This window comes from Petaurus breviceps, unplaced genomic scaffold, assembly GCF_028583685.1.
Source record: "Petaurus breviceps papuanus isolate PSGF00001 unplaced genomic scaffold, PetGlider_PUasm1.0 688, whole genome shotgun sequence".
Lineage (NCBI taxonomy): Eukaryota > Metazoa > Chordata > Mammalia > Diprotodontia > Petauridae > Petaurus > Petaurus breviceps.
The window spans coordinates 6,034,691-6,061,641 of NW_027186457.1; the positions used below are offsets into that span (position 1 = coordinate 6,034,691).

Consider the following 26,951-nt stretch of genomic DNA (forward strand, 5'->3'; position numbering starts at 1 on the left):
AACACCTCAGAGGTCACTTAAACTCTCTATGCCTCAGTTTCCTTATCTGTAAAATTGAGGGAGATGGATTAGATGGCTTCTGAGGACCCTTGCATTTCTAAATCTATGATCCTAAATTCTTCCTTCTCTTAGTACTAGAACATTACTTATGCTGTTCACCTTACCTAGAACACTCATTTCTCTTTTTCTTTCTCTTCCCCCCTGTTCAAAATTCAGCTTGAGCCTCTCCTCCTGTACCAAATATATCCCACTTGGGTTCAGTCCTATCATGATGCACATTGTCTGCTAACCTTCTTTACTATTAGGCACTTCTGTATGTTGCCCAAGAATACTGTAGCTGGTTCAGTGACATGTAGGTTTTTATCATTGGAATTTATACACTGAAATTCACTGTAGCACTACTCACCCTGGAGGACTAAGGAAAAGTCAGACCCACAGTTAGTTACCTACATTCTGAAAAGACTCTTTTATAAAGTGGATTCACTTAGAAAGTGATTCCACAGTGAGGAGAGACTACAGTATTGTAGCAATGACTCTTGTATGTGTATTTAGGTTTATTCCATTTCTCATTTGGACTGAAAGGTCCTCGAGGACAGCAACTATATCTGCCAGTTAATAGTTAATAAATGAATAGCAAGGCAAAATCAGAAGCAAAGAATGAGAAAATGGGCTTGGCCACAACCCTCTACACAGTGAAGTGAAAGGGTGAGGGTTATTGTATGTGGAGTCTTGGATGCTTGATTTGAAGCTGGGCTCTGTTATTTCTGGCTGTGTGACCTCGGGCAAACTATTTCCCCTCCATAGTCATCAGCATGCAAATCCACAGTCTGTGCTATGGCAGTAAGGAGATTGGTGTCAAATGAATTTACAGAAGAGAAATGGATAGTCACATCTTGCTCAATCTATATTTCCTATGATGTGAATGTTAAAAATCATACACATTTCAATTGTTTCTCCATTTAAAGTTCTTCCACTGGTAATTCACAATTCAGTAATTATGAAGATTAGTTCCATATTCTAGGTCTAATCTGCTGTCTTAGATGTCTGTCTTTGGTCCTTCACCTTGAAATAGAGTAGCTTTTCTTTGGATTTTCTTTAGAACTTGATCATGCTCTCCCTGACATTTCCTTGCTGTTAAATCTTTTTACTCCAACTCTTTCTTATTAATTAAGTTAACTAATTAACAGATTCAGAATATCATACTTCTTTCCTCTTTCCACATTTTCACTTCTACCATGGCTGTATGGTGGGGAGTTCTTTTTAGGGTATATTTTTCTGGCCACTCCCCATAAAAATTAATTTCCTAAAGAAAGAGTAAATAAATATAACGTTTAAATCATTTCCCATGCATTTTCTTCAATAGGTTAAACTGTAACATTTACAGAGCAAGCCAAATATTAATTTTTTTGGAGTATTGGGTATTTATTTTAATTGTTTTTAGTCAAAACCAGTAGCTTCTGGGGACCCTTTGAACTCTGGTTTCTTAAAAATTCTTCCCTTTGTGGTCTAGTCTTGGAATTTGCCAAATTGCTCTAGCAGATTACCTTCCTAACATTCTGGTCTTTTATTTTAAACAGTGCTCAGTTACACAAGCTCTTCCTTAAAATATAATAAAGGCAGTCAAGCAAAGCAAGTCCATACATTGGCCCTATCTAAACATATGGGGCTCATTTTGCATCTCCAGTACATCTTTTCTGCCCAGGGGCAGGGGGTCGGTTTCTTATCAGTCCTTCTGAAGCCGTGATTGGTCAGCTCATGAGTTGTGAAGTCTTTAGAAACTGGTTTTGCTTCTGTTAATCTTAAAATTGGAAGGAATTAGAATTTATAATTTAATTCCTTTTCTTTTGGACTCATAGTCAAGGACTGATGATAGCACATAAAAGAACACTGGAAACCTCTTGGAAATTCTGTAGGGAGCAGAAAATTATCATTTCAAAAGGTTTTTTTTGTAAGTGAAAGGGCACATTTCTTAAATACTCAGGGAATGGGAGAGGAATAAAAGTCAGGTTGCCAGTTCCCATAGTTACTTTGGTGCCATTATTTGAGCTAGCGATACAAACAAGATTTTGTCTCTGTCCTTTAGTGACCAAATCAATTCACTCTATTGCAGGAGGAAGCTGGGGAAAATCCAATGTCTAATTGCAAAAAGTTTCTCATCAAGGTAAGTGCGGATGTGTTGAAAGGAACGAAGTGTCTTATGCTAATGCTAAGAGATCTTGGTGGTGGGTGTTTGCGGGATAGACTTCTGGAAGAAAACATTGGCACATTTAAAGAGAAAAAGAGCCAGAACCACCAAGAGGCACCGCGGGCGGTAGGCTTCCCGTGACAGCATTGATTTTAGATTCAGAGACCCTGGGCTGGAATCCCTGCTCAGCCACTTGAGCGACCTTGGATAGGTCTCCTCCTCGACTCTCTGGGCTTCAGTTTCCTCATCCATAAAGTGAGGGCTTAGAAGCAGGTGATATCTAAGGTTCTTTGCAGACTGGGAGTCTAATGAAAGTAGAAGCGCCTATTGAGAGAAAGACTGGGGAAAAGGTATGAGGCAGGCAAAGGAGACGTGCCCAGAGATAGCCCCAGCGCGCTATAACTGCAAAGAAGGGTTCCCACGCCAGTTTGGTAAGACAAAGCAAGACGCCCTCCCTACTGCAGAGGCAAAGACCCTCCTCCCCCATCTGCCGGCCAAACGCACCTCGAGCCCGCTGGGAAACGGCTTTGGACACGCAGCATCTCCCTCGGCCGGGGCTGGTAGCGCTTTGGAACTCTTCGAAGGGAGCAACTTTCCAAGACAACGCTGGACCAACTCAGAGCCAGGACCGAAGTCCGGCCTTCTCTGCCAGTGATGACGCCACGGCCCTGCTGCCATGCAGCTATTTGGCTGGCTTAGCCTTGTTGCGCAGAGCTCCGAAGGGACCCAAGGTTTCGTAGGCACTTGCGGGTCTCAGGTCCAGTTTGGGAACCCAGCTCTGCCTGCCTGGAGTCTGGAGAAGAAGCCCCCCCTGCTGTTTTACTCACACTTAAGCGCACATCTTACTGTCCAAAGGGCAGAGGCCAGGCAGAGCTCGGGGGCATGAAGCCCCTGACCACTGACCACCCCACCCCGCAGCAGCAGCTCCCAGCCTGGCCTCGGGGCTCTCTTAGGTTTCCACCCTCGGCCTCTGAGGCTCCTCCCTCTACCGAACAGCACCGCCCAGACCTCGGCCAGGGACTGGACAGCGGCTCTCATCCTTCTGCCAGATCCAGGGAGGGCCGGGGCAGCCACAACAAACAGCGCAGTTCCCTTCCAGGCTTCACCACTCCCACCCGCCTGGGTCATCTAGAGCAGCGAAACCCCTTTCTCTACTGCCCCGGACTGAGCTGGAGGCTGTCTGCTCGGGCACCTAAACTGCCCACCGAGCTCGGCTGACCCTGCTGGTCTTTGAAACTTGAGGGCTGGGACCGAAAATTAATATGGGCTCGCCCATCGCACTGGTTACCAGGGGCCTCACCAACCGTGGGATTTTGAAAGAAGGTAAAAATAGTTCTGGATAGTTGGCATTCTAGGGACTGCATAACAAGTCCGAGAGGTGGTAGTTTACCCTCATTTTTACAGATGTGGAAACTGAGGCTGAAAAAGCTAAAGAAAACACAAAACCAGGTTTTGAAGGAGGGTGGTTTGTGTTCCAGTCTGGCAATTGCTCCTGGACATTTTCCTCTTTCCTTTTTGCCCTACACCAACTGCCTCCATAGGTGGGAAAGGATGGAATTTAGATGCTTCCCCATTTCCTATGTTTTTTTTTTCCTTGCTCTCCTTTCTCTTTGTAAAATAATAATTTTTTTCAAAAAAAATATTTTTCCACATAGCCTTCCCCCTTCTACAAAAAATGTCCCACATTGGGAAATGTTGTTTGAAGATTGCTGAACTTAAGTCAAAAGCTCTGAGAATTCAGGACTTCTGGTCTGTTTCCTCATCCATAAAGGAACCCATCTTACAGGGTTGTTGTAAGAAACAATAATCATGTGGGGGAGAAAAGCCCTTTATAAATTACGTAAAGTACTATAAAAATTACAGTGTGAACCTCTTTTAGTCACCTCACCTGGTATGTAATTTTTCAGTGGCTTCCCACTGCCTGCAGGATAAAGTTCATTCTTGGTCAGCAAATAAATGCTAAAAATAATCTGATGGTTTTCTGTCCTCTAATGAGATGGGTAACTTTTCCCTATGCCTGAGCATCCGTGTGTGTACTTATCTTAGCTTGTGGACCATTTGTGCCCACCCTGTGGTAGAGCATTCCAAGGATGCACTGGTATGATCAGCCACAGTCCTAACACAGTCTACCTTGACTCCAACATAGTGATGTCCTTTTGGTCCCATTCCAGAATGAAGGAAAACTACCAACCAACCAAATTATCTCAGCAGTTGTGCACCTGTCTCTACTTTTAAATTTTTTTATTCCTTTCTAAATATTACTCATTCATCCTTCATTTACAGCTTACTGGAGGCTCTCTTCCGGCATGATAATAAGTACTGCCCTCCATTATTTCTTCCTCTTCAGAGCATCTATAGCATTCTGTAATCCCTAACATTCATTTGGACACAACCATGCACTGTATGCAGCTTAGAATCAGGTTGTATTCCCAAAAATACCTTCCTGGGGCAATTCAGAGAAATCTATTTGGCCAGCAATATAGAGATGTATAGCCTAAATTTTGAGTTCCCAAAGCAGGGGGCCCTAAAAGGTAGGAATCATACAGTCCCAAGACCTTCATCCTTGATTCCAGACTTTCTGGACTTTGTCCCAATGCCCCCATATAAGTACTTTCCCTCTCCCCCACATACTCCCCATTTTCTCAGCTTCCTTTTATGTGCTGTCTCCCCCATTAGAATGTAATCTCCTTGATGATAGGAACTGTCCTTCGTTTTGCTTATGTAGTGAGGCTATCCCCCAGAAGTAGCATGGAGGTGTCATTTTGTGGCTCAAGGGAAGCACAGCAGACACCTCTAGAATTTTCCATCCCCAACACCACCCTTCAAGGGAGGCTTTCCTTCCTTCCAGGAGAGAAAGCAGGAGGTTGGAGCCAAAAGTTTAGCACCCTGCTTTCCTGAGAGAGAGAGAGAGAGAGAGAGAGAGAGAGAGAGAGAGAGAGAGAGAGAGAGAGCCAGCACCAAGCTAAAATTATATCTTTCTACTCCTTTAAATATTATTTTTCTAAGCAATATGTTTTCCAGGTTTAGGCTAAACTTCTGATTGTTACTCGTTAATGAGGGAAGCAGTACTCCAAGTTTTATATCCAAGGCTTGTCTTGAGGCAATAACAAAACAGAAATTGAAGAAAGTATACATAGGAGAATATATACTGGACAATATAGAATGAAGAATCTCTCCCTTTGGGATTGAGGTAACAGCCCAACTGAGAGAAAGTCCCAGATCTCAGTCAAGGGGAAATTCTCTGAAATCTGTAGTATAGCAATCTAGAGATAGGGACATGATGGAGACTGTTAGCTTTTCTCATGTTGGTTTCTTTCCTGAGATTTTTTCCTTCAGCAATCTGAAGTGAGGTTGTCATCTTCCGTCTTCTCTCTTGAAGCTGAAGGCCAGAAGCACCTGAAGTGACTGCAGAGACTCAGCCTGACAATTTTCTCTCCTACCCTTGTCTGTTTTGCCCTGCCTCACACAGGTGCAGGGCATTGATCTCCACCAGTGAGGAGAGAGTCCCATACCAATGGGTTTTGGGTTACATTTTATTTGTATCCCCAGTGATTAGCACCATACTTGGCACATAGTAAGTCTTAACAAATGCTTGTTGACTTGTCTGGTGGTTATTCCCTAAATCTAACATATCATCTCCTGCCTCCAAGCATTTAGCTAGGTCATTTCTCAAGTTCACTCCAACAGTCTCTTGTTACTCAAATTTGATAAGCAAAAATATATCTTCATTCTTAAGATCACTATATGGTGTTTGCTATAGAACTACATGGTACTTTACTCACTACTCCTAAATCAGTTTTCATATAGTGAAGTTGGATGCTGGAAGGGATCCTAGAAAATAATGAGACCAACCTTATTACTTACAGAGAAGCAAACCAAGGATCATAAAAATGAAGTTATAAGTTTCCCAGATGACAAGGAGGGTTATTGGCAGTCAGGATTTGAACCCAGGCCAATCTGACTCCAAAAAAGGGTGCTGACAATTGTTTAGCAGCCTAAGAAGAACTAAGCTTAGTACCTTAATGGCATGAATAATTTATTGAAATAGAGAATGCTTGTGATAAAGAAAAAAAATCACTCTTCTCACAAGGTAAATGAGAGGAACTTATTCTTTTCAGATTAGGTTTTTCTTCTCCTATTAGGTGGCCCTGGAGGTACAAAAAGGGTTAGAGGACTTGCCCAGGGTCACACAGCTTGTAAGTGCCTGAGGCTAGATTTGAACTCAGGACTTCCTGACTCCAGGGGCAGCCAGGTGGAGTATTATCTAGAGTGCTTGGTCTGAAGTTGGGAAGAGTCATCTTCCTGAGCTGAAATCTGGCCTCCAACCCCCACAAGCTATGTGACCCTGCACAAGTCACTTAAACCCTGTTCACCTCAGTTTCCGCATCTGTAAAATAAGCTGGAGAAGGAAATGGCAAACCACTCTAGTATCTTTGCCAAAACAACCCCAAATGGGGTCATGAAGAGTTGGACAGGACTGAAATGACTCAACAACTTCCTGAGTCCAAGCTCAGCAGTCTATGGCCCACTTGGAGCAGAATGGAAGCTGGAAGCAAGGGATGAATTCAAAGCCACATATAACCCCTTTCCAGCAGTAGCTTGTTTTTGCCTAGGACAAAGGAGAAAAAGCTCTAATCTAGATTAGTTTTATCTTTTAGAAAGTTTATTGAAATTATTAGTAATCAAAACCATAAAACTCTCACAATCAACTTGCCCCCAGCTAGTAATCTAAAGAATTTATAAAGATTTCTAAAGAATGGTCTAATTGTCTAATTTTGTTCTGTGTAAACCAAGTTAGTAACTTATATCCTCCATTACAGTCCCCCTTTGTCCACAGTTAACATAAAGAGATGCATCACAAAGAAGTCATGATCGATTATAATTTTTATGTGAAACAAAAAAAGCAGAAAACATAAATAGCTTAAAGAAAGAGGGATAAAAATCACACAAAGCACCTTCTAGAAATATAAGTGGCACTGTGGATAGAGAGGTGGGATGAGTTAAACCTTGAGCAACTTTCCTGTTGTTCTTAAAGGGTCACATGTCCACCCCATGCATGTGAAGGCTTCTCCTGGCAGAAGGGGTGGATAAGAACTACTTGTTCCAGTGGCCATGAAGGTGGCTGATGCAGGTGTGGCCGCTTAGAGCTTGGTCTGACATGAAAGATGCCAAGGTCATGCACTGCATCCTGGACCATCACCAGCCATCTTGACTTTGGTCCTGTCACTGGACTTCAATGACTCAGGGAGAGTGAGGCTGATGACTTTGTAAAACTCTGCCTCACTTAAATCCAATTCACACACACAAGTCAAAACATCACCTGTGATGTCATTGGTCCTCTTCAAAAACAAATGACCGACAACAAAGGGTCACAACCAGAAATCTCATTCTGTTCCAGTCACACTATTCCCGAAGAGCTATTTCCTCATGAAGAGAGCCCCAGTTACTAGAATCAAAGTTCCAAATAGAGTCTAGTGTCTCTCTTCTTGCTTGCCATGTTGCCGCCCCTTCTCTGTGGTACAGCTCCACTCATTGTGAGGTGGGGAAAGGGAGTTGGGAAGAAGTGATCAAACTGCCAGCAATAGACTCTCCCAGGAGGGGAAGAAAACCATACTGATTGTTTAAAACACAGCCCTTCTTTTGTTCTTGGTGCAAACTGCAAGAATCTGACCTTCCCCAGAGGCATCCTCCTTAGCATGTATCTGTGTAGTAGGTGGTATCCAGGGTTATTTCTCCATGGCAGAAATCACTGCCACATGGTATCTGGGTTACACAGCTTGTTGTAGGTCCCATCTCCTCCTCTCCTAAAAGACAGTCTCCCTCAGGTGGGTTTGAAAAAGAAGAAATCTTGTCCATTGAAGGGAAACCCAAACCTTGTGAGAGAGATTTTTTAGAATAATGAAGACCTGAAGATTCCCATGCAAAATAGCTGTCATAGAGAGAAGGCTAAAAGAGACTAGAAATTGCATTTTCTTGCTGACACAGTTTCCTTGCCAGAGAGATAAGGTAGTTAAGGGCAATACAGGCTTAGAACGTGAGTTCATTTAAAAAATGTATTAGAGAGAAGTAGAGAAGGGGAGAGAAAATTATGAAGAGTATCCCCTACCAAAACAGCAAAAGCCAGTTTAGGAGAAAAGGAGCCTCCAGGCGCTTGGTTGGTATGGGATCCCGCCAAGCCAGATCATCCTGAGAAAATGTTGATGAAACTGAAACAAGATGCTCTCATTTAACTATTCCAATTGCCTCCTAATTGGCCTCCCTGCTTCAAATCTCTACCATCCAATTTATGCTCTATTTAGTTGCCAAAATGATTTTCCTAAAGTGTGGGTTTGACCTGCTCACGTGGGAGGTAAAAAGTGGTTGTGCTTGCTGCTGTCGGAGGGACTATCCACATTGAGGAAATCATGAATTCATCTACATGCCTATCAACTAAATTTGTATTTTCTTTAATTTAAATATGCCACTCAAGAGAATACTTAAATGTAATAATCGATAACATAGGACTGTCCTATCGACTCCCAGGTCATACAACTATCAGGATCCCTATGCCAAGACCACAATCACTCCTATCTTTTTACTATTTGGAGATACCCCGTTTTCCAGAGCCAAGGGCCAGAAAAAGCAAGCTGTGCCCTGAATTTGTCATAACAACAATCCCTTGAGCTCTCTCTTGTGATGAACTCTGATGCAGCCAAATTCCAGAATTCTTTTACACCATCACCAGGTGGCACCTGCAGGGCCCATATTCTGATCATGAAGGCCTGCTATGAATCAGACCTGTCTCACTGTCATTGTTACCCCCCATTGTCAGACCTACAGTTCACTGTGTAGCCTCTAGTATTGAGATTTGCTCACACTAAAGGAGGTATCCTCAGTATCAGAGGAGGCCTGGCTCATATGTCTACTTTCCCTCCTCTAACTGAATAAAGAAAGCTTTTTTCTTATGGCCACTGTTAGCTCTTTGTTTTTATTTCTCAGAGTTAACTAAGGTTGTGATAACCTGTGTGAGCTCTTTGGTATTTTCAGAGTTTAACAGAGGTTGCATAACCTCTGTGACTCTTTGGTCATTTGTATTGAGTTGACATGACCAACAAGATGGTGGACAAGACCTCTTCTCTAATCCTCTGTAACTCTCAAAACTCTCCAATAGAAGAATTATATTCAAGAGATAAACTAATTGTGGCTGACTCCACAAATGAAGACACTAAGAATCCTGGAAAGGTAATAACTTGATTATTCAAGGCAGAGAAATCTAATTCCTAACCCCCAAGGTGCTCCCTCAGTCCTCTATCAGTCCCCATTCTCTGGTAGGGCAGCACAATGGGACCCTCATTCCTATGTCCTTGCTGCTGCTACTGCAATCAGTCAGCAAACCTCACCCCTGTCTTCCCCTAACCACTCTGTAGAAACCAGCAGGAGGACTCAGCTTCCCTCTCCTGCCTGAGTGGAGGAGGTTTATAAAGGTACAGGAAAGCAAAAGCTCGCTATGTGAAGGTGTGGGAGTGGGGAAGGGTGGGGCAAAGGGTCTAGAAGAAGCCTTCAGAGAGAACGTTTGCCAGCCCTCTCATTTTATAGAGGAAGAAACTGAAGTCCAGTGAGCTGAAATAACTTGCTTATTGCTGGCAAAGCCAGGACTAGAACCCAACGTTCTCAAGGCTTCAGCTTCTCCCATATTTATTTATGTCTCAACTGACTTGATCAGGCCCAACACCTCAGCTTCTGAAAGATGTCTCTACAGCAAATGACATGGTCCAGTACTTTGGGCCCAACACTAGGAAAGAGAAGAAAGTAACAGTAAAAGAGTTGAAACTAAAATGAAGCTAGTGATAAGACATAAAAGGCTTATCCACATCAACATGCCATCTCCTCACCTTTCCCTGGTATTCATCCCTTCATGCTGTTCCAGGGCTTGTATGAAGCATGCCAACATAATACCTCTCCCTACTGACTGCTGTGGCCCACAGTTGTGTTCTAAATCCCAGTTGTGGCCCATGCTGACCATGATTGCACACACCTAGAAAGCGTTAGGGGGGAATAGGGCCGGTGTAGTGCAATTTTCCCAGAGCCCTTTCTTTTCTAAATGACAGCCTTTAAACTTTCTATCTTCTTCTGTCTAAATGACATATCCAGTTTGGGAAATGGCCACCTCATGTTGGGCATACCCAATATCAAACTCATTTTCCTGACAAAACATTCTTTTGGGATCCCTGGCTCTGTTGAGATAATGTCCTTAAAAAGCAAAAGGGGGCACAGGCAGCAAACATGGTCTGGTGCTTGAAGAGAAGACTGCTGAAGTAAGTGCTTTGAATGGCAGCTCTACCCATTCTGACTGACCTCAAGCACTGGATGTGTATAATAATAAAGAGAAAGAAACTTGTCTAGAGTCTAACATACATAAATTTCTGCTTGTGTAAGGCACTAAGCCAGACTTAAAACAATCATTCCTAGTCATTCAAGAAACTGTGATAGAAAGATAAAATGGAATAGAAAAAAGGTCTCAAGGGAGACAAGGAAAGAAGAGCTGAGAAATTAAGGAAACAGGACCCAAACTTGGCATAAAGGCATAATATGGTTGTAATGGGATGTCAATCTGAGTATCTGTTGAGCACTCACCAACAAAAGCTGAGTAGCTGAGTCATTCTTAAGAATGATTTAAGTCTTCAAAAGGTGGACAAAAGGATGAAGGGAGCTGCTATTCTGAACTGGGAAAGGCCTCCTGTATTAGATTTTAGCTGGAATTTGAAGTCAAGGAAGCTAGAAGGCAGAGATGAGAAATGAGAGCTCTCCGTGCTTGAGTGGATGGCCAGTGAAGATCTCCAGGTCATGAGATGGAGTATTTTATTCAAGGAGGCTTGGTGTCACTGGACTGAAGAAATCATGAGAATAGGGGTATAAAGTTCAAGGAGACTGGAAAGGTGTGTGTGTGTGTGTAAGGATATGAAGTATTCTGAATGCCAGATTTCACATTTGATCTTGCAGGTAATAGGGAGCCACCTGATTTTGTTGAGTAGAAGGGTAACAAGAGTAATCTGTGCTTTAGGAAGACCACTTTGACTACTGAGTTGAAGACAAAAGAAAGAAGAGTTATCATCTGCCTTTACATTTTTTTATGTCTCCCATAATTATGTCTGGACACAAAATTCCTGCATAAATTTCCTTTGAATGCAAACCCTAAGTCCCTACCAATTAGGCCATCAATATTATTGTGAAAATTATCAGAGAAGTAAAATATCTTTAATTAAAATGCCAGGAATTTGACTAAAATTCTATTCATTAAAAATAGTTATACAACACTGCATATATTCTTTGATCTAGCAATACCACTGCTAGGTCTATGTCCCAAATATATCTCCCCCCAAAAAGAAAAGGACCGATTTGTACAAAAATATTTATAGTAGCTCTTTTTGTGGTGGCTAAACATCCAAAACTGAAGGGCTACCCTTTAACTGGGAAATGGCTAAACAAGCTGTGGTATATGATTGTAATGGAATATTATTGTGCTGTAAGAAATAGCAAGCAGGATGTTTCAGAAAAACCTGGAAAGGCGCACATGAACTTACATAGTGAAGCCAACAGAACCAGGAGAACATATACAGTAACAGCAATATTGTTCGATGAAGGACCATGAATGACTTAGCTATTTCCAGCAATACAATCCCAAAAGACCAATGATGAAGCATACTATCTGCCTCCAGAGAAAGAACTGATACTATATTCACTTTCTTTCCCTCTTGTACAAAATGCCTAATATGGAAATGATTGCACATGTAAAACTTATATCTGATTATTTACTGTTTCAGGGAGGGGAGAAGGCAGGGAGGGATAGATCTGGAGCTCAAAACTTAAAAAAAAAAAAAGCAAACAAACCAAATGTTAAAGATTGTTCTAACGTGTGATTGGGGGGAAATGTGTGTGTGTGTGTGTGTGTGTGTGTGTGTACACATATATACACTAACACAAACAAAAAAAGAAATAGTTATACAACCAATTTCTTGGCACTATATAAACATTTCCATAACAGTTTGAGAATGTGTAGAGGGATGATATCTACTCCCTCTTTTTTTTGTATCCAAGCTCTACTAGTAACCTGTGTAATTTTGGATAAGTCCCTCAGCCTCTCACCATCTGCTTCATCTGTAAAAATTAAGGATTGGAATAGATATCTAAGGTCCCATCCAGTTTTAGATTTTAGGGCTTGAGACATGAAAATAATGTCTATTTCCTACATATACACACACTTTTTTTGGGGGGGAGGGGAAGGCAAGGCAATCAGGGTTAAGTGACTCACCTAGGGTAACTCAACTAGTAAATATCAAAGTGTCCGAAGATGGATTTGAACTCAGGTCCTCTTGACTCCAGGGGCAATGCTCTAAGACTAAGGAAGGTGAACTCAGAAAAATAAGTTTGAATTCAATTCTTTGCAACATTCTAGAACTTATTAAAGGACTGGTTGGTGAACTATAGAAGGAACTGGCAATTACAAAAAGCTACCTTGGCATCCTCAAGAATAGGGTATCTATGCCTCATTTTCTTTCCTGCTATTAGACTCATGGGTTAGGGGATGGTTTCTCAGGTTATCCTTATGTAAAAGAAGAAGAGAGAAAATAGATCGGGCTAGATAACAAGAAAGCTTATTTGTTTTGTAGCTGGCCTAATGAACGAGTTGAAAGAGAAGCCTTCAAGGACCCGAGTGCAGCCTGGAGGGAGGTTTGGACCTATTGCACCCCAGCAATCTGAACCCGTCCAACATTTTATATTATCAGTGACTTGAATGAAGTTGTTAATGGCTTACCCCTGAAATTTAGGACAAGAAGTTGGTAAGGAAGGAAAGCAAATGATCTTTGCTGAGCCAGGATCCAAAAAGATCTCAACAGGTTAAATAATTGGTCAGATGGAACATTTGGAGATAGTTATATACCTGTTTTCTAGATGTCATTTTCAAAGCTGTCCTCCTTGTTTGTTTCCTTCTGTTCTCTTCTGTACATTAAAAATAAAGCTCTGATGACCCTCTTTTTGGGTATCTCTGCTGTTAATCCCCTATCTTCCCCAACATCCCCCTCCCCCATTAAAACACCAAAAGAAAAAGGAAACAACTTTAATAAATCAATCAAAACAAATCCACTCAAAGGTGTTAATCAAGAATGTCTGTCTCTGCATCCAGTCTATCACTTCTCCCCTAGGAGATGGGTCGCATGATTTGGCACAAGTCCTCTGGGGACATGGTTGATCATTGTATTGACCAGAGGCCTTAAGTCTCAAAGTTATGTTTTATGCATTTTTAACAATGTTGATGTCCTTATATAAACTGTTTTCCAGATTATCACTTAACTCACATATGACTCAAGATTCTCTGAAGTCATCATTTCTTTCTTTTTTTTCTTTTGGTTTTTGGAGGGGGGAAGTCAGGGCAATTGGGGCTAAGTGACTTGCCCAAGGTCACACAGCTAGCACATAAGTGTCTGAGGCCGTATTTGGACTCAGGTCCTCCTGACTCCAGGGCTGGTGCTCTATTCACTGTACCACCTAGCCGTCCCTATGAAGTCATAATTTCTTATGAGGCAGGGAGGTGGGTACAGTGTACAGTGTGTAGGTGTGGTATATGTGATTCAAGAAGACCTGATTTCAAAATCTGTCTCTTTCAAATTCAGATACTTAAGCAAGTATCTGAGCAAGTCATTTACCTTCTCAGTCTGAGTTTCCTAATCTGTAAAATGGGAATAAAAATAGTACCTACCTTAGAATTGTTGTGAGGACCAAATGACTGCTTTGCAAATAAAGTACTTAGCAAATATTAAAGCATTTTGTAAATGCTATTATAATTTGTTATAGTGCAGTAACATCCCATTGCTTCATAGACAATTTATTGTCATTCTCCTAGTGTTCGGTGCTCCTTTAGATTCTAGTTTTTTTTTTTTCTTTCTCCCTTTTAATTCCCTCTTTAGCTCTAGAAAGTTTATATTGCTTGTGACTTCCTTTTCCTAATATCATCCAATTAACTACCCTTCCATTTCTATGTCTAGTTTGATGTATTTCTGCCTCAAGTTGGGATCAACTTTACTTTTTGTATTTCAGGTCAATGAGAATGAACTGATTCCCATTCCCCTCCTCAGTTTATGTTCATGCCCTCAAATTATGTGAAAGTTCAGTTCCATTCCTTTCCTTTTTCTGTACAAGTGTATTCCTTCGACCCTTCTCTTTCACTTCTTACTCACTTAGACATAAATCAATCCAACCCCAGGTGCTGTTTTGCTTAACTCCCTCAATACCCTTTAAAGACATTAAGGTTGTGCAGGAACACATTTCTTCTTCCCCATTAGAATATTAACACTATATCATCAGATAGCCCCTTCTAATTGCTCAAATATAATTTATCTTTCTAGGTTTCTTGTGATGCTTGTGTTTATATCTCAAAGTTCCTTCTCAGTTTTGGTCTTTTCATCAGAAATCCTTTAAAGTCCTCTATTTTATTAGTCTATTTTTATTTCTCTGATATCATACTTCTCTTTTCAGGCTAAGTTATTCCTGGTTGCAAGACCCCAGGCTTTTGGATTACTGTATTACAACATTTCTTGTGATTTAAGTAGGAGCTAGCCGGATTTTGTGTGATCCTATGGTTCCTTGGTACATGGAACTACTTTCTGGATACTGACATTATTTTTCCTCTGATGTGGGAACTCATGATTTAGGCTACGATATTCATTGGTCATTTCCTTTTGGAGTTTCTTTAAGAAAGCAACTGGTGTAATCTATGTTTCAAGCTCCACTTCTAATTGATGTAAGCAGTCATCATTTGATTTCTAGAAACAGAGTACCTAGGATTCTTTTTTTGTCTAAGATTAGTTTTCAAGGAATCCAGTGATTCTTAAGTAATCTCTCCTTGACCTATTTTCCAGATAATTTGTTTTTGAAACCAATTACCTATTTCCCCCAAAACTTTTGGTTTTATTATGATATTTCTGGCTGTCTCATGGAGTCATGGATTTCTCTTCAGTCTATTTTAGTTTTCAGGGAATCTGTTAATAAGCTTTACAACTCTTCAAGCTGTTTGTAATTCTTCTAATTCTTTCCTGAACTACTATTCCTGATTTTTCTTTTGTTTCATTTCTTCTAGGTGATCCTGTAGTTGGCAGAAAACCCTTTTTTTTTTCCTTTCAGTCTCTCTGTGCTTATTAGTTATTAGGGAGTCACTCTTTCCTATATAGTCTGTAGTATACATGTGTAAAATAACACATTTAGATATAAACCATTGCATAAGCCATTATACAATGCATACATACATATACATGTATGTGTAAGATAGGTAGATGTGTGTATATATATGTGTGTGTATGATTAACTCCTCTCTCCAGCTTTTGTTCTTAAATTGAAGTTTTGTGCCAGGACCACACTCCTTCAGCTGCACCTACCGAGGGAGGGTAGCCAAGTCCTACGTGTTCTAGTCCAGGGTCACTTGGATTCCTTCGCCAACCTTCACAGATGTATATACTTCTTTCATGTATTTTACATTATAGTCAAACTGGACTTTCTGTCCCTTTCTTTTTTCTGTCCTCTGCTATACCCTAGTCCTTGAATGAATTATCTTTCTGTTAATATTCATCTCTTTAAGGTTAAATTCATTTCCCACGTTCTTGATAAAACTTTTTCTAGCTCTTTCATTGCCCCAGTGAACATAATCTCTCTGTTCAAATAGTTCACATTATTTTGCCAGCAACTTTCCCTTTGCACTTACCTCGCCTTCCCTTCTATCATTATCTTGCGTACTCGACCTCATTTTCATTGGTGTATGAGACCCTTGACAGCAGGTCCTCTATTGTACTTCCAGTGATTTGGGTGTGACAAGACTTTACTGAAGTTGGTTTGCTGAATCTAACACAAGTGTCATCAAAGAATTCTGGTTCGGGAGTCAGAGAAGACCTAGGCCCAAATGCTGCCCGTCACAAATTGCCGGAGTCTTTAGGCAATCATTCAACTTCCCTACACTTCAATTTATACATCTGTAAAATGAAGGGGTTGGAATAGGTAGTCCAAGGACCTGAAATCGGTAATTCTATGATCCTTTAAACTAATAACTTAAAAAAATTTTTTCCAGTAGCAATTTTTTAAAACCTCACCTGAGACAATATTAAGTCAGTTAATAAATTATGAGAGGACAAGAGGCTGTTTTTATAAGTTATCTTCCTCAAACTGATTGATGGGTTAATTGCTAAAGGCCTAGTTATCAGTACAAAGCTTCTGGGGGGAAAAAAGCACTGTTTGTTATTCACAGTGATGGCTGAATAACCTCTAATTAAACTGCAAGGCTAAAAATGTTTTAAAAATATTTTATTTACATAAACCCCTGGAGAATTCAACCAGCATTTATCCCCAAATATCAAGTTCTTTTATAATCAAGAGACAAATGACAATTATACAAGCTAGAACCAGAAATTTATTTACAAATAAACAAAATCTTCCATGGTATGTTTCCAGATGGTACAGGTTCATTCTAATCTCCTACACTTACAGTACTGTACCATAAGAAGTGATGCTTATAAGGAATATAAAGCACAAAGTCCTGAAATTCCTTGTGAAGCAATGATGTGTTAAAGAATGTTCAGTACTGTTTCTATGTTGTCTATTTTTCTGCATTCTAATTCTTTGAAATTTATTTATTGATATCCATGCATGGTATATATGGTAACTTCAGTTAAAAGAATATTCAATTAACTAGAACATCCCATTCCTCAATCATTCTGGACAAATGGGTGTTTACTATATATTCCAACATGGTATTTATTCTGGTGTGATTTTATTAGTGCAGCCACTCCACCTTCTGATAAGATTTGTCCCCAATACGTGTTTTTAAATATATAAAAGATGTTATCAGATGACTAGAAGAATGGTGGAAAGAATGTATTAGAAGGGATAGTTGGACAATTTGAGTGCTGCACAAGTAGCCAAGTAATGTTAAAAGACCTAGAAGGCCTCAAGCATGAACAGATCCCAATGGAAAATTATTGGAACATGAGAGTTGTACAGGAAGTGTAGATGGATCGTTGATCTGTACCACTGGAAGTAGTATCCAGATAGATGAGATCAGGCCTGGAGCAATGAAGAACGTACTTTAAAATCAGTCCATGTAAATGCTGAGGGAAGTCAAGGCCAAAGCTTGGCTTCTCCTAAATGAACTTTTTCATAATTCCTTCCTTCTGAAGGTGTTTTTCTGGTAAACCTAGATTCCAAAGGATGTCTTTCAGGCTTAGGAGTGGAATGATCGAGATCATCTTTAATTATATAAATGCATTTCAGCTACTGAGAGTTCAGGCTACCCCAACCTATAGTATAGAAGGAAGCAGAAAGTCTCCAAGAGCTCGAAAAAAATTTAACAAAGCCACTCCACTAAAATCATGCACTTTACTTCTGTCAATCTTATCCAAAGTCACCAAACAATAAAACAGCTAGCTCTGGTAACCTGGTTTGCCAGGCTACAGCAGAATGAAAATGAATGTGTCAGAAGTGATATGGAGCAGGTATGCCAATAGCAGAAGGGCCTTAACAACTAAAAAGCCCACATCTGTATCACACTGTGCGACATCACAATGTATGGTCATCAGATCACACTGGCTTTAGCTGCCTGTATTCAGAGGTTTAGAATTCTAAGTTTGTACTAACATCTGAACAAGGTTTCCATCAAAAACCATTAAGATGTTTTTGCACTTATAGGGAGGATAGGAGGAAGGACATAAACTTGAATTGTTTCCGTATCAGTTAAATGGGAACAATAATAGCACCTACCTCACAAAGTGACTGTGTGAGGGTCAAAGGAGATTATTGATGTAAAGTGCTGTGCTATATAAATGGGAAGTATTATTGTGTCTCAGTACACATGAAACTTGTGTCCTGGTTTCTGAAATAAAACAAAAACCTGCCTAGCATAGGTAAAGTAGTTTTGTAAATTGGAACTAATACAAATGGTTACATTAAGATTAGGAAATTATATTGGTAAAAGTAAATCTTTACTCAGTCAAATAATTTTCCTATTTAACATCTCTGTTAGGAAGCAGTGTATTAAAACAAAACTGGGGACTGCAGCTATGTTTTTAGCACTACCTTGCTATTTTACTTATTGAAGAGGTTATATCACATTTCTTAATATTAAACTGAATTTTAAAATGACATATAAATGCCTTGTTTAGTATGTTTTATATTAGATTTCTTCAAATATGAAGAAAAATAAGAACAAAGTAAACTCAACTCTGAACAAATACAATGGGAAGTGGATCAAAATAGACTAATATTTTACAAATTGGACACCATTTAGGAAAAATCATATTTACAATGGAAAAAACAGTGGGACCTACTTCATTTAATCTACTAAATAAAATCTAAAATTGTTTAGGCCAATGAGTGAAGCAAAATGTTAACACTTAAAATAGTTAATTGACTGAACACTGCAATGTGGTAGCGCCAGGATTAAACCTTAAGCCTTGATTCCAGAACACCACTTGTTGGGCAGTTGCTAGTAACAGAGAGCCCTGACTGTGCCTTGTCTATCCAGGCTGTGAAAGGCCCAGGTCAGGGACTCAGTTCAGCCAGTCTCAGGCAAACAGCTCAGCTGACTCATTCAAGACAGAGCTTCTTGACAGCATGGGACATATCTTACTTGGTTACGACATCAAGCCCAGCCCAATGTTATGCACTGAATAAGCACTTAAGATTTAAAGCTCAAGATCCAGTGTGACTGAAAACCTGCAGCACTTTATAGGACGCCTGAGGAAAAGGGAGATTTGTACTGTTATTTGTCCGTGGCTCTATAGAATCTGACACAAATAACCTAAACATCTCAGATTTTGCGTGACTGACTAATTTGTTTTTAAGCATCCAGAGTGTTGCAACACACACCAGTGGTTCTTCTAGAAACAATGCCAATCTCCACTGGTCAAGACATATATGTTCGCTATTGTTTTCTTATTTATAAGAATCATTCTTCTGATGTTGATATCTTAAAAAAATAGTGCCATTGGAGGTTGAGATCAGGGCTTAAACTCCACTTTGGATACTTACTGTGTAATGATGGACAGATGGCTGCGCCTCTCAAAGAACTGTTGTGAGGTGAGGGCCAAATAGAGTGACTAATGTAAGGAGTTAGAGAAGTATCAACTAATAAACTGTAAGCCACATAGGTTAATGTACAAAGTGGACTGTTACAAAATAAACATACAACTTACATATCCAAATTAGTTTGAGTACTTTTAAAAGTTGTGACCTTGGATTTTATGCTAATTCCAAAGATAGGGAAAACATTTTTGGAGCTCATTTTCAAAGTCATGGCCTCTTCTTGCTCAAAATCTTTAACAGTGAAAATGGACTAATTCTTTAAAAGTGTATTGATCTTAGGGAAAAATCCAAAGCAATTTAAAAGCAAACCTGGGAATTAACCTAAGTGATTAATGTAGGTACCAACAATTTTTTAAAAAATGTTTGGCTTATGAGACTAGTTTTCTTCTACAGCTCTAATGTGTGGCTCTGAAAATAAGACTAAACACTTTCAAATAGCAACACTATTGGAACAAGCATATTATTTTGTCAAAGGGCTACTTTTAAAAAGAAAATTCATTCAGATTTTTTTTAAAAGAATGGGTGAGCAAGATACAGTAAAAATGTCCACCTTATTTGTTAAGTTCACACGCTGTTCTGATATTTCTAAAATGTTTTGAACAAGGAAGTCTGAATATACTCCACATACTATATGTATCCAGACTATTTCTAAGAGTCACTAAATAGAAATGACTCACTCACAAATTTTCCTGTTGAATTTGAAAGTTTCATGTTCCTTATTCAAGTCAAGTTCTTCATGACACACTTTCTAATGATAGCAAAAACCAACTCAAACTTTCACCAAAGTGTCTGTAAAGGAAATTCCATGATATAAGGTTAAATCATTACTAAAAATGAGACCTTACCTTTACTTTCACAGTCCTGAAATCACAAAGCTGGATGCAAACAGTAACAAAGCAATCAAATGAAGGGAAAGGGGGAAAATCAGAGCATTTACAGTCTTGTAGGGAGAAAAAATCATCTAAATGTTTTGCTTTAGTTGGCTGTAACGAGCATCATGTTGGGCATCTGAGTTTCAGTTTACAGAAGGGAAAACATCAATAACTTTGTCATGCTTTATATCCAAAAACAATGAGAGAGATGATTATTTTTATTAACAGAAAACTAGAAAAAACAAATATTTAAGGGGTTACTTTAGTTTGAAAAACTCAGATCCAGGTTAATAGTATAAAAGATTAAATTTGCTCAACTGAAAAAATTCTTGAGTATATTCAAATTTTGTTCCATACTCTCTAAACTCAAGTATTTCTTACCATACATAATATTTTAAATTTGGCATCAATTTACACATTTCTTAAAAACAGTTCAGATTTTTAGCACTCAACATACTGCCAAGTCATTCTTTTTCTTCTGTCAACTAAGAACCTAGTCTAAAAGATATTATCTTGTAATAGCAGGCTTACATGAACAAGTTGTTTACCTCTAAAATATTCTTTAGCATCTCCTGTTAAGTTTTAGCAAGTGAAAGGTGTGCTGGAAACCCAGCTGTAATACAGTATGATGGAAGTTGGCTTCAATATTTGTATCAATATTTATGATGGGAATAAATGTATTAGGTCAGAAATATTTATTGAAGTTAAAATATTTCTGACAACAAGATTTTCAAATACTGTTTCATCCTTCTGGGAAGGAGAAAATGAAGACAACTGTTAATGTTATGAGTGCTGATTTCTGCAGTTAAGAGTCCATACTACCTACTGAAGGAAAGATTTATCAACCCAGTTTTCTAATGAGGAAAACAAAGGAATTAAAACGTTCTCTTAAATGAGCGCATTCCAGGAAAAACAAATATGGCCTCTGTTATCATTACTGATGTTCACTGAAGAAAAATACTAAAAGTACAATAGACTGAGATAGTCTCATACTATATAGCTTACTGTATCTTTTCTTCAAGTGAACAAATTAAAAACATATAGCCAACATGCTGTCAATAACAGTTATAATTCAAGATTACTTCTATGACAGAAATAATTTTACTATCATTTGATTAATTTCAAATGTTTTATAATTTATATTCATGTATTAAAGGGCAATAAATATTTGTTGACAGGCTAAAAAGAAAACCGCTGTTTTAATTTGGAGTACATTTCTTGTATGACTGAGAAAAATCAGATTACTTCTGAAAATGTATAGTATCTATGTTACTGTTTAAATATAAGGTATTAGAAATTTAATGGGAAACCCAAATACCAATAATTTAATATTTCTTACTCTTACTTCAGATATTATATATAAGTAGTTTTGAACAGTTAGCAGTATGTTAAATGCAATGAATAGGTTTTATGGACAGATAATCTTTTTTCTGAGTTATTTTCCTAAATTTTCGCTATATAAAATTTGGCATCTCCATTAATATGGTCACAATTTTCTTATCCCTAAAATGGGGTGGAGATTTGATTACATGGCCCTAAGTATCCCTCCAAGCTCTAAATCCTCTGATCCAAGATGTAATTTAAGACATACAATATGATCCATTCTATATGATATGAGAGAAAACATGAGTATGTAAATTTCTATTGTCAAAACATTCTTTGATTCAATCCATTTGCATTCTTCATGTAGTCATATTTTTCCAAATGAATGGCTTACTGGGAGGTACATATATTTAATTTTCAAAGCCAGAACATTAAGAAAAAAACAAAATTAATACAATCTATAAATCTATGGGAACAAAGTAGTATCAAGTTAAGATATAATTAGATAAATTTTACTTTGTTAAAGAGCTAACCCTTTCCAGGCAACATTCCAGAATTTATATACTATAGTTAATTTTTATGCAGCACCAAATAGCACCCACAAAAATAACCACTTTTCTCTGACAATTCTATGTCAAAATATTTCATTCATTTGGTGTTCAGAAAGGTGTTTCTGGGAAATGTTGACTTTAGAAGCACAAAGATTACATATGCTGGAGAAGGAAATAATTGTGTTTTCTATTTGCTTTCTACTTCAACACCAAAAATGAATGTAATTTGGATTTTTAGTAAATCTTTAACATTAAGTGGCACTAATTTATTTAAAGAAAAAAAATTTGTAAGCACTTCATTAGTAGAGTACTTTAGACAAGTCTCATTTTCCCTTTTCCATTCCCAACTTTAAAGAATCCTTTTGTGCCTTATGAATAAAAGCACACCTACACCAAACAATATAACCTATATGTGTATTATCTGAACTTAATTATACAGAAATATTTAATTAGGCAGGGAAACTACAAAAACAAAAAAAGAACATTGAAAAAAACCTCAACAATTCTTAAAATTTAACAACCCTTAACTAAAATTACAACTGGACATGGAAAACTTCTGGCTTTCCATATTATAATTGATCCAATATCCACATTTCAAACCTTAGGGTGGGATGAGAAAAAATAAACCTGAGAATAATGCTGATGAATGTTTTCATTTCCTTTGTATTTCAACATGAATAAAGCGAAAATGGTTGAAATGGTAATAATGTAAGATTCTGAATAAGCTGAAAAAAAATAAATCTAACAAGCACACTTGCCAATCTAGAAGGAAAAATTATTATCCAAGACGCATGGGAAAAAATGTTTACGTGGAATTTTTAATCCAGATTAAAATTCAATTGCTTTAACTTGACCATAAAGTTGAACAAAAATCATCCTCTGAGACACACATTCTAATAAATGTATCAATAGTACTTATATTCAACCAAGTGTCAGTTATTCAATTCAAACTTGTTAGTAACAATCTATTTTTCCACCCAACAGGCATCTATAGTGGTTTGTCCCAATTACATTTTTGAAACACTGCCTTAGAAAACAAAACCAAACCAAAATTGAATAAAATCAAAGATAAAAATACTTTGATGTTAAAATAAAGAAAAATAGAGTCGCTGGCAGATGGTAGGTCAAAAACATCTGTGAATGTTTGGAAGTACAGGAAAACTGAAGTACATCTTCAGTACAAAGCACATCTTTGAAGAAAGTAAAACTGATTCTGAGGAACAAAAATTTTGTCCACAAATCACCAGCTTTAAAAAATATTGCTTTATCACACTCCAGAACATAAAATTTGGTTAAGAACTGAAGATTTCATTAAAAGATTAAAGTAACCATATTTATTGCATCTTTAGATTGTGTTTTAAAACAGTAAATTAATAGTGCACAAAAGGCTTCACTTTTTTCTCCCAAGTGTTTAAGATGGAGGAATTTTATGGTTGCAAAAAGAACCCGAAGACATTTATAACAATGTGTAGACTGGTGTGCTTTTCAAAGGGGCCGAAATAACCAACTGCCACCTTTGTCCTCTGACATATCTGAATTAGTGGGTATGTGAACACTAAATCCATTTATTTTGAATTTGTCTACAATAAATGAAATAAAAACACCGCTCTGTACAATCCACTATCAGCAGTGAGTACAACAGCAAAAAAAAATATTATACAATTTATACATACTAAAATATTTTCCTTTCTTACTGCTAGAAATAATGCAGAACAAAACCTAATCAATAGGAGGACTTAATTTGGAAGAATTCAACTTAAAACAGGAAAAAGCCAATTAAGACAGAAACAAAGATTCATGGTTGTGAGGTTAGATTAGTAAGTGCAATTTGAGTAGTGGAACATGCTAAAATTGTATCCTTGGGTTTTTGACTATTTACCAAATCTTTAAATTAAACATGACTCAAGAAATGTTGGAAGCAGAGCAATATAATTGGGAATTGTCATTTCTTTTATCTTTCTGTTACCCAACTTATACAATGCGCAAAGTGCTAAGCAACACTACAAAAACACATTTACATCAACACTGAAGACCTGGGAAAATGAAATTCCAACAATTTTATTTTTTAATGAGCTGTATTTTCTAAATTTTTGTTTTATTTTTTTCCTGTTTTCATACAGTATTGAAAACAAAACGCGGCACATTCACATTTTCCCGAGGAACTGTAAAGATGATCTCTACAGGGATAACGTTGAAAAGCCTGAAGCTCAATCAATTGATGTTGAAAACTCTCAAAGGGAGTAAAGGCTTGATCTGAATGGTCTAGAACACGTACTGCAATTTATTAGAAGAGATGGTCGTCTTAATATTTAATGATTTAAAAGAACCTCCCAGTTCATGCGAAGAGAGTATAGTCCAAGAATAAATCAATTTTCTGAACGCATTTTATGCTACGTAAGTGTATACTTTGCGATCCTCAGGTGTTCGTGCCAAATATTCTCTCTCAATAAGTCCTTCAATACGTTTTTTAATAACAACTGGACTTGGTAAGAATCGGGCCTTCAGCTGTTGAGTTACCTAAAGCAGGGGGAAAAAAAAGACCAACCCTTAATGTTCTAGGAGAAAATTCATCACTGAAAAAGCTGTACTATAATGGTGAAAACTTTATTTGGTTTGAATAGGAAGGTCTATGTATGCTTTAATTATAGGCCAAATTATTCTTGTTTTCATTTAAAAATTTAAAAAAACATGATGATATCCTGATGCTAAAGTTCAGGGTTTTGTTGAAGTGGAAAACTGGAGGCAATTAGTGTCAGATAATTTTGGACTAGAATGTATGGAGTGAGTAACGAAGAAGATTCTTGCTAGATACTTTTCTCTACTCAAATCTACAATGCTCCCTGTTCTGTCAGTTTTCCAAGGTAATGGTCAAAAATTGAACATGAGAAGAAATGAAGCAAAAGTAAGAAAAGGAAGGACTGAAAGCCTATTACATATCAAAATTATGGCACTGGTCTTAATAGTACCATCATAATTCAAATTCTAGTGACTCAACTACTATTAGACAAAAGTGCTAAGCCAAATGATGATGACTAATTTGTACTCTAGGTAAAGAAAATTCACAACTACATCTGGGAGATCAAATGGGTTAATATATGTAAAATAATGTACTATATAAATGTTAAGTATTATCATTGTCATTAGAGGAATCTGGAACTGTGTCTCAACACATGTAATGATTTCAAGGTGATGTTTTAGGTTTTGAAGCAGAGAACACAAAATAAATCGAGAGAAAGGTGCTGTCATGAAAGCAGTGTCCTTCATTCTGTTGTAGATTTTTCTTTATTAAATAGTTACTAAAACTTCTACTTCTAAAATAACTACCAAAAAAATCTGTGCATCCCAGAAAACCATTAACAACAGCAAGGCCACCATATCATGTTACATTTTCTAGTGTGAATTTTGCCAGAAATATGTAAATGTGTTCATCTTGAAGGGAAAAAAAAATTTGCTATTTTCATTACTAATAAATGTGAATTGCTAAGGTTTATTTCTTTGAGACAGTCTCTACTTGCATCACAATAGTCTATCCTTTAAAATAGAAGAGATCTTGGTGTCTTGGCTACTACATGGTATTTGTAAAGTTTACAACAATTTGTATTTCTAAATTTTATATAAAAACGTAATTCTTTTTACTAATTTTCCTCTTCATCTAGTCTGTTTTAAATCTTACCTCTGCTACCAGCACATTGTGCTGCATCTTCTTTCTAGATTTCATTATCCGTACTATAGCAGCCTCTATCTCATGTTTTCTGTCGTCATCTACTTTCTGCCTGGTTTCTTTTCTTTCTGGGTCTGATTCACCTTGTTTGGCAGCAACTATAAGAGTAATAAAACAAATTATATGCAATAAAATGATCTGATAATACAAGATAAACACACAATACACATCTAGTAATGCTCACTTAGAATGTCCTCTCACAGTTTTTGAACAGACACAGTTGTTAATTCATGACATTCTTAAGAAATGTGTCAACATTTGAATATTATATTTGTAAACATTTCCAATTTATAAAATTACTACATACAATTTAATACTTGCTTAAGTTAAGTCCTACTTTAACTAACACTATGCTATTCAGTCATTATAAACCTTTATTTAAGATCATATTTTATAGATGATATAACAAAATGATAAGAAATTAGGTTTAGCATTTCCTCTCTGCCCCCCCCCCCCCCCCGCCCCAAGCCAGGTGTTCTTTTAAAAAAGTGGAAAAGAAAAAAAAAATACAATCATTTCAAGGGTGGTTTCTGGACATGTTCGATACTGAAATTTGTCAGGGCTACAAGAGTCATTACAGGTTTGATTTTATTTACCTAATATCATTGAATCATGTGTTCGAAGCAGACTTTCCAGGGTCACCTATTCCAATACCCATTTAAAATACCCATATCATCTCAGCCCAGTGAATCAATGTGTGTTGTGTGTGCATGGCTATTTTTTTTAACCATACTTGTTTAAGTTTCAGATGTGACAAAGGGCTCTGAAAACTCAGGAAAGAAAGAAAAGAGCATTTGCTTCCAAGATACTATTAGTTGAAACTACTGCTGAACTGTTAGTCACAGAAACTGCACACACACTGAAATCATTACTTTTAACTTTCTCAATGGGGCATGCCTAGAACTCTCTTTTCAAATTTAATTATGATTTCTCAGGTCACTAGGTTGTGAATTGTGAACTAACTTTTTTTAAACATGGGAGTTTTAAAATACCTACATGTAACCAGAAACTATTAATCTCTTGGTAATGTGTTCGTGCCCATATACACTCTACCGTGGGCTTTTAAAAGCAAGTATGGACAAATTATTTTCTAAAGGAATAAGTAGAAATAACCCAACCTGAGACATTTAGAAGTTCTTGTTACTGCAATTTAAAAGTAACATAATAATGAAATTTTGAAAGTTATGTTTACACAAACAAAA

The 26,951-nt window shown here is 37.7% G+C and overlaps 2 protein-coding genes across 3 annotated transcripts in view; both read right to left on the reverse strand.

Moving 5' to 3' along the window:
• The window catches only part of FAM124B (family with sequence similarity 124 member B), a 43,271-nt gene extending 40,444 nt beyond the window's left edge, over nucleotides 1-2,827 (reverse strand). The window contains exon 1 of one of the 2 annotated variants that reach the window (XM_069104538.1): nucleotides 2,690-2,827. The gene's annotated coding sequence lies outside the window, so the exon portion shown is untranslated. The remainder of the gene's footprint in view (nucleotides 1-2,689) is intronic. The other variant, XM_069104539.1, reaches the window with a different exon arrangement.
• Nucleotides 2,828-23,561: 20,734 nt separating this feature from the next.
• The window catches only part of CUL3 (cullin 3), a 110,616-nt gene continuing 107,226 nt past the window's right edge, over nucleotides 23,562-26,951 (reverse strand). The window contains exons 15-16 of the mRNA XM_069104540.1: nucleotides 25,702-25,847; nucleotides 23,562-24,545 (exon numbers count right to left, since the gene is read on the reverse strand). Coding sequence (XP_068960641.1) covers nucleotides 24,414-24,545; nucleotides 25,702-25,847 — 278 coding nt within the window. The 3' untranslated portion in view covers nucleotides 23,562-24,413. The remainder of the gene's footprint in view (nucleotides 24,546-25,701; nucleotides 25,848-26,951) is intronic.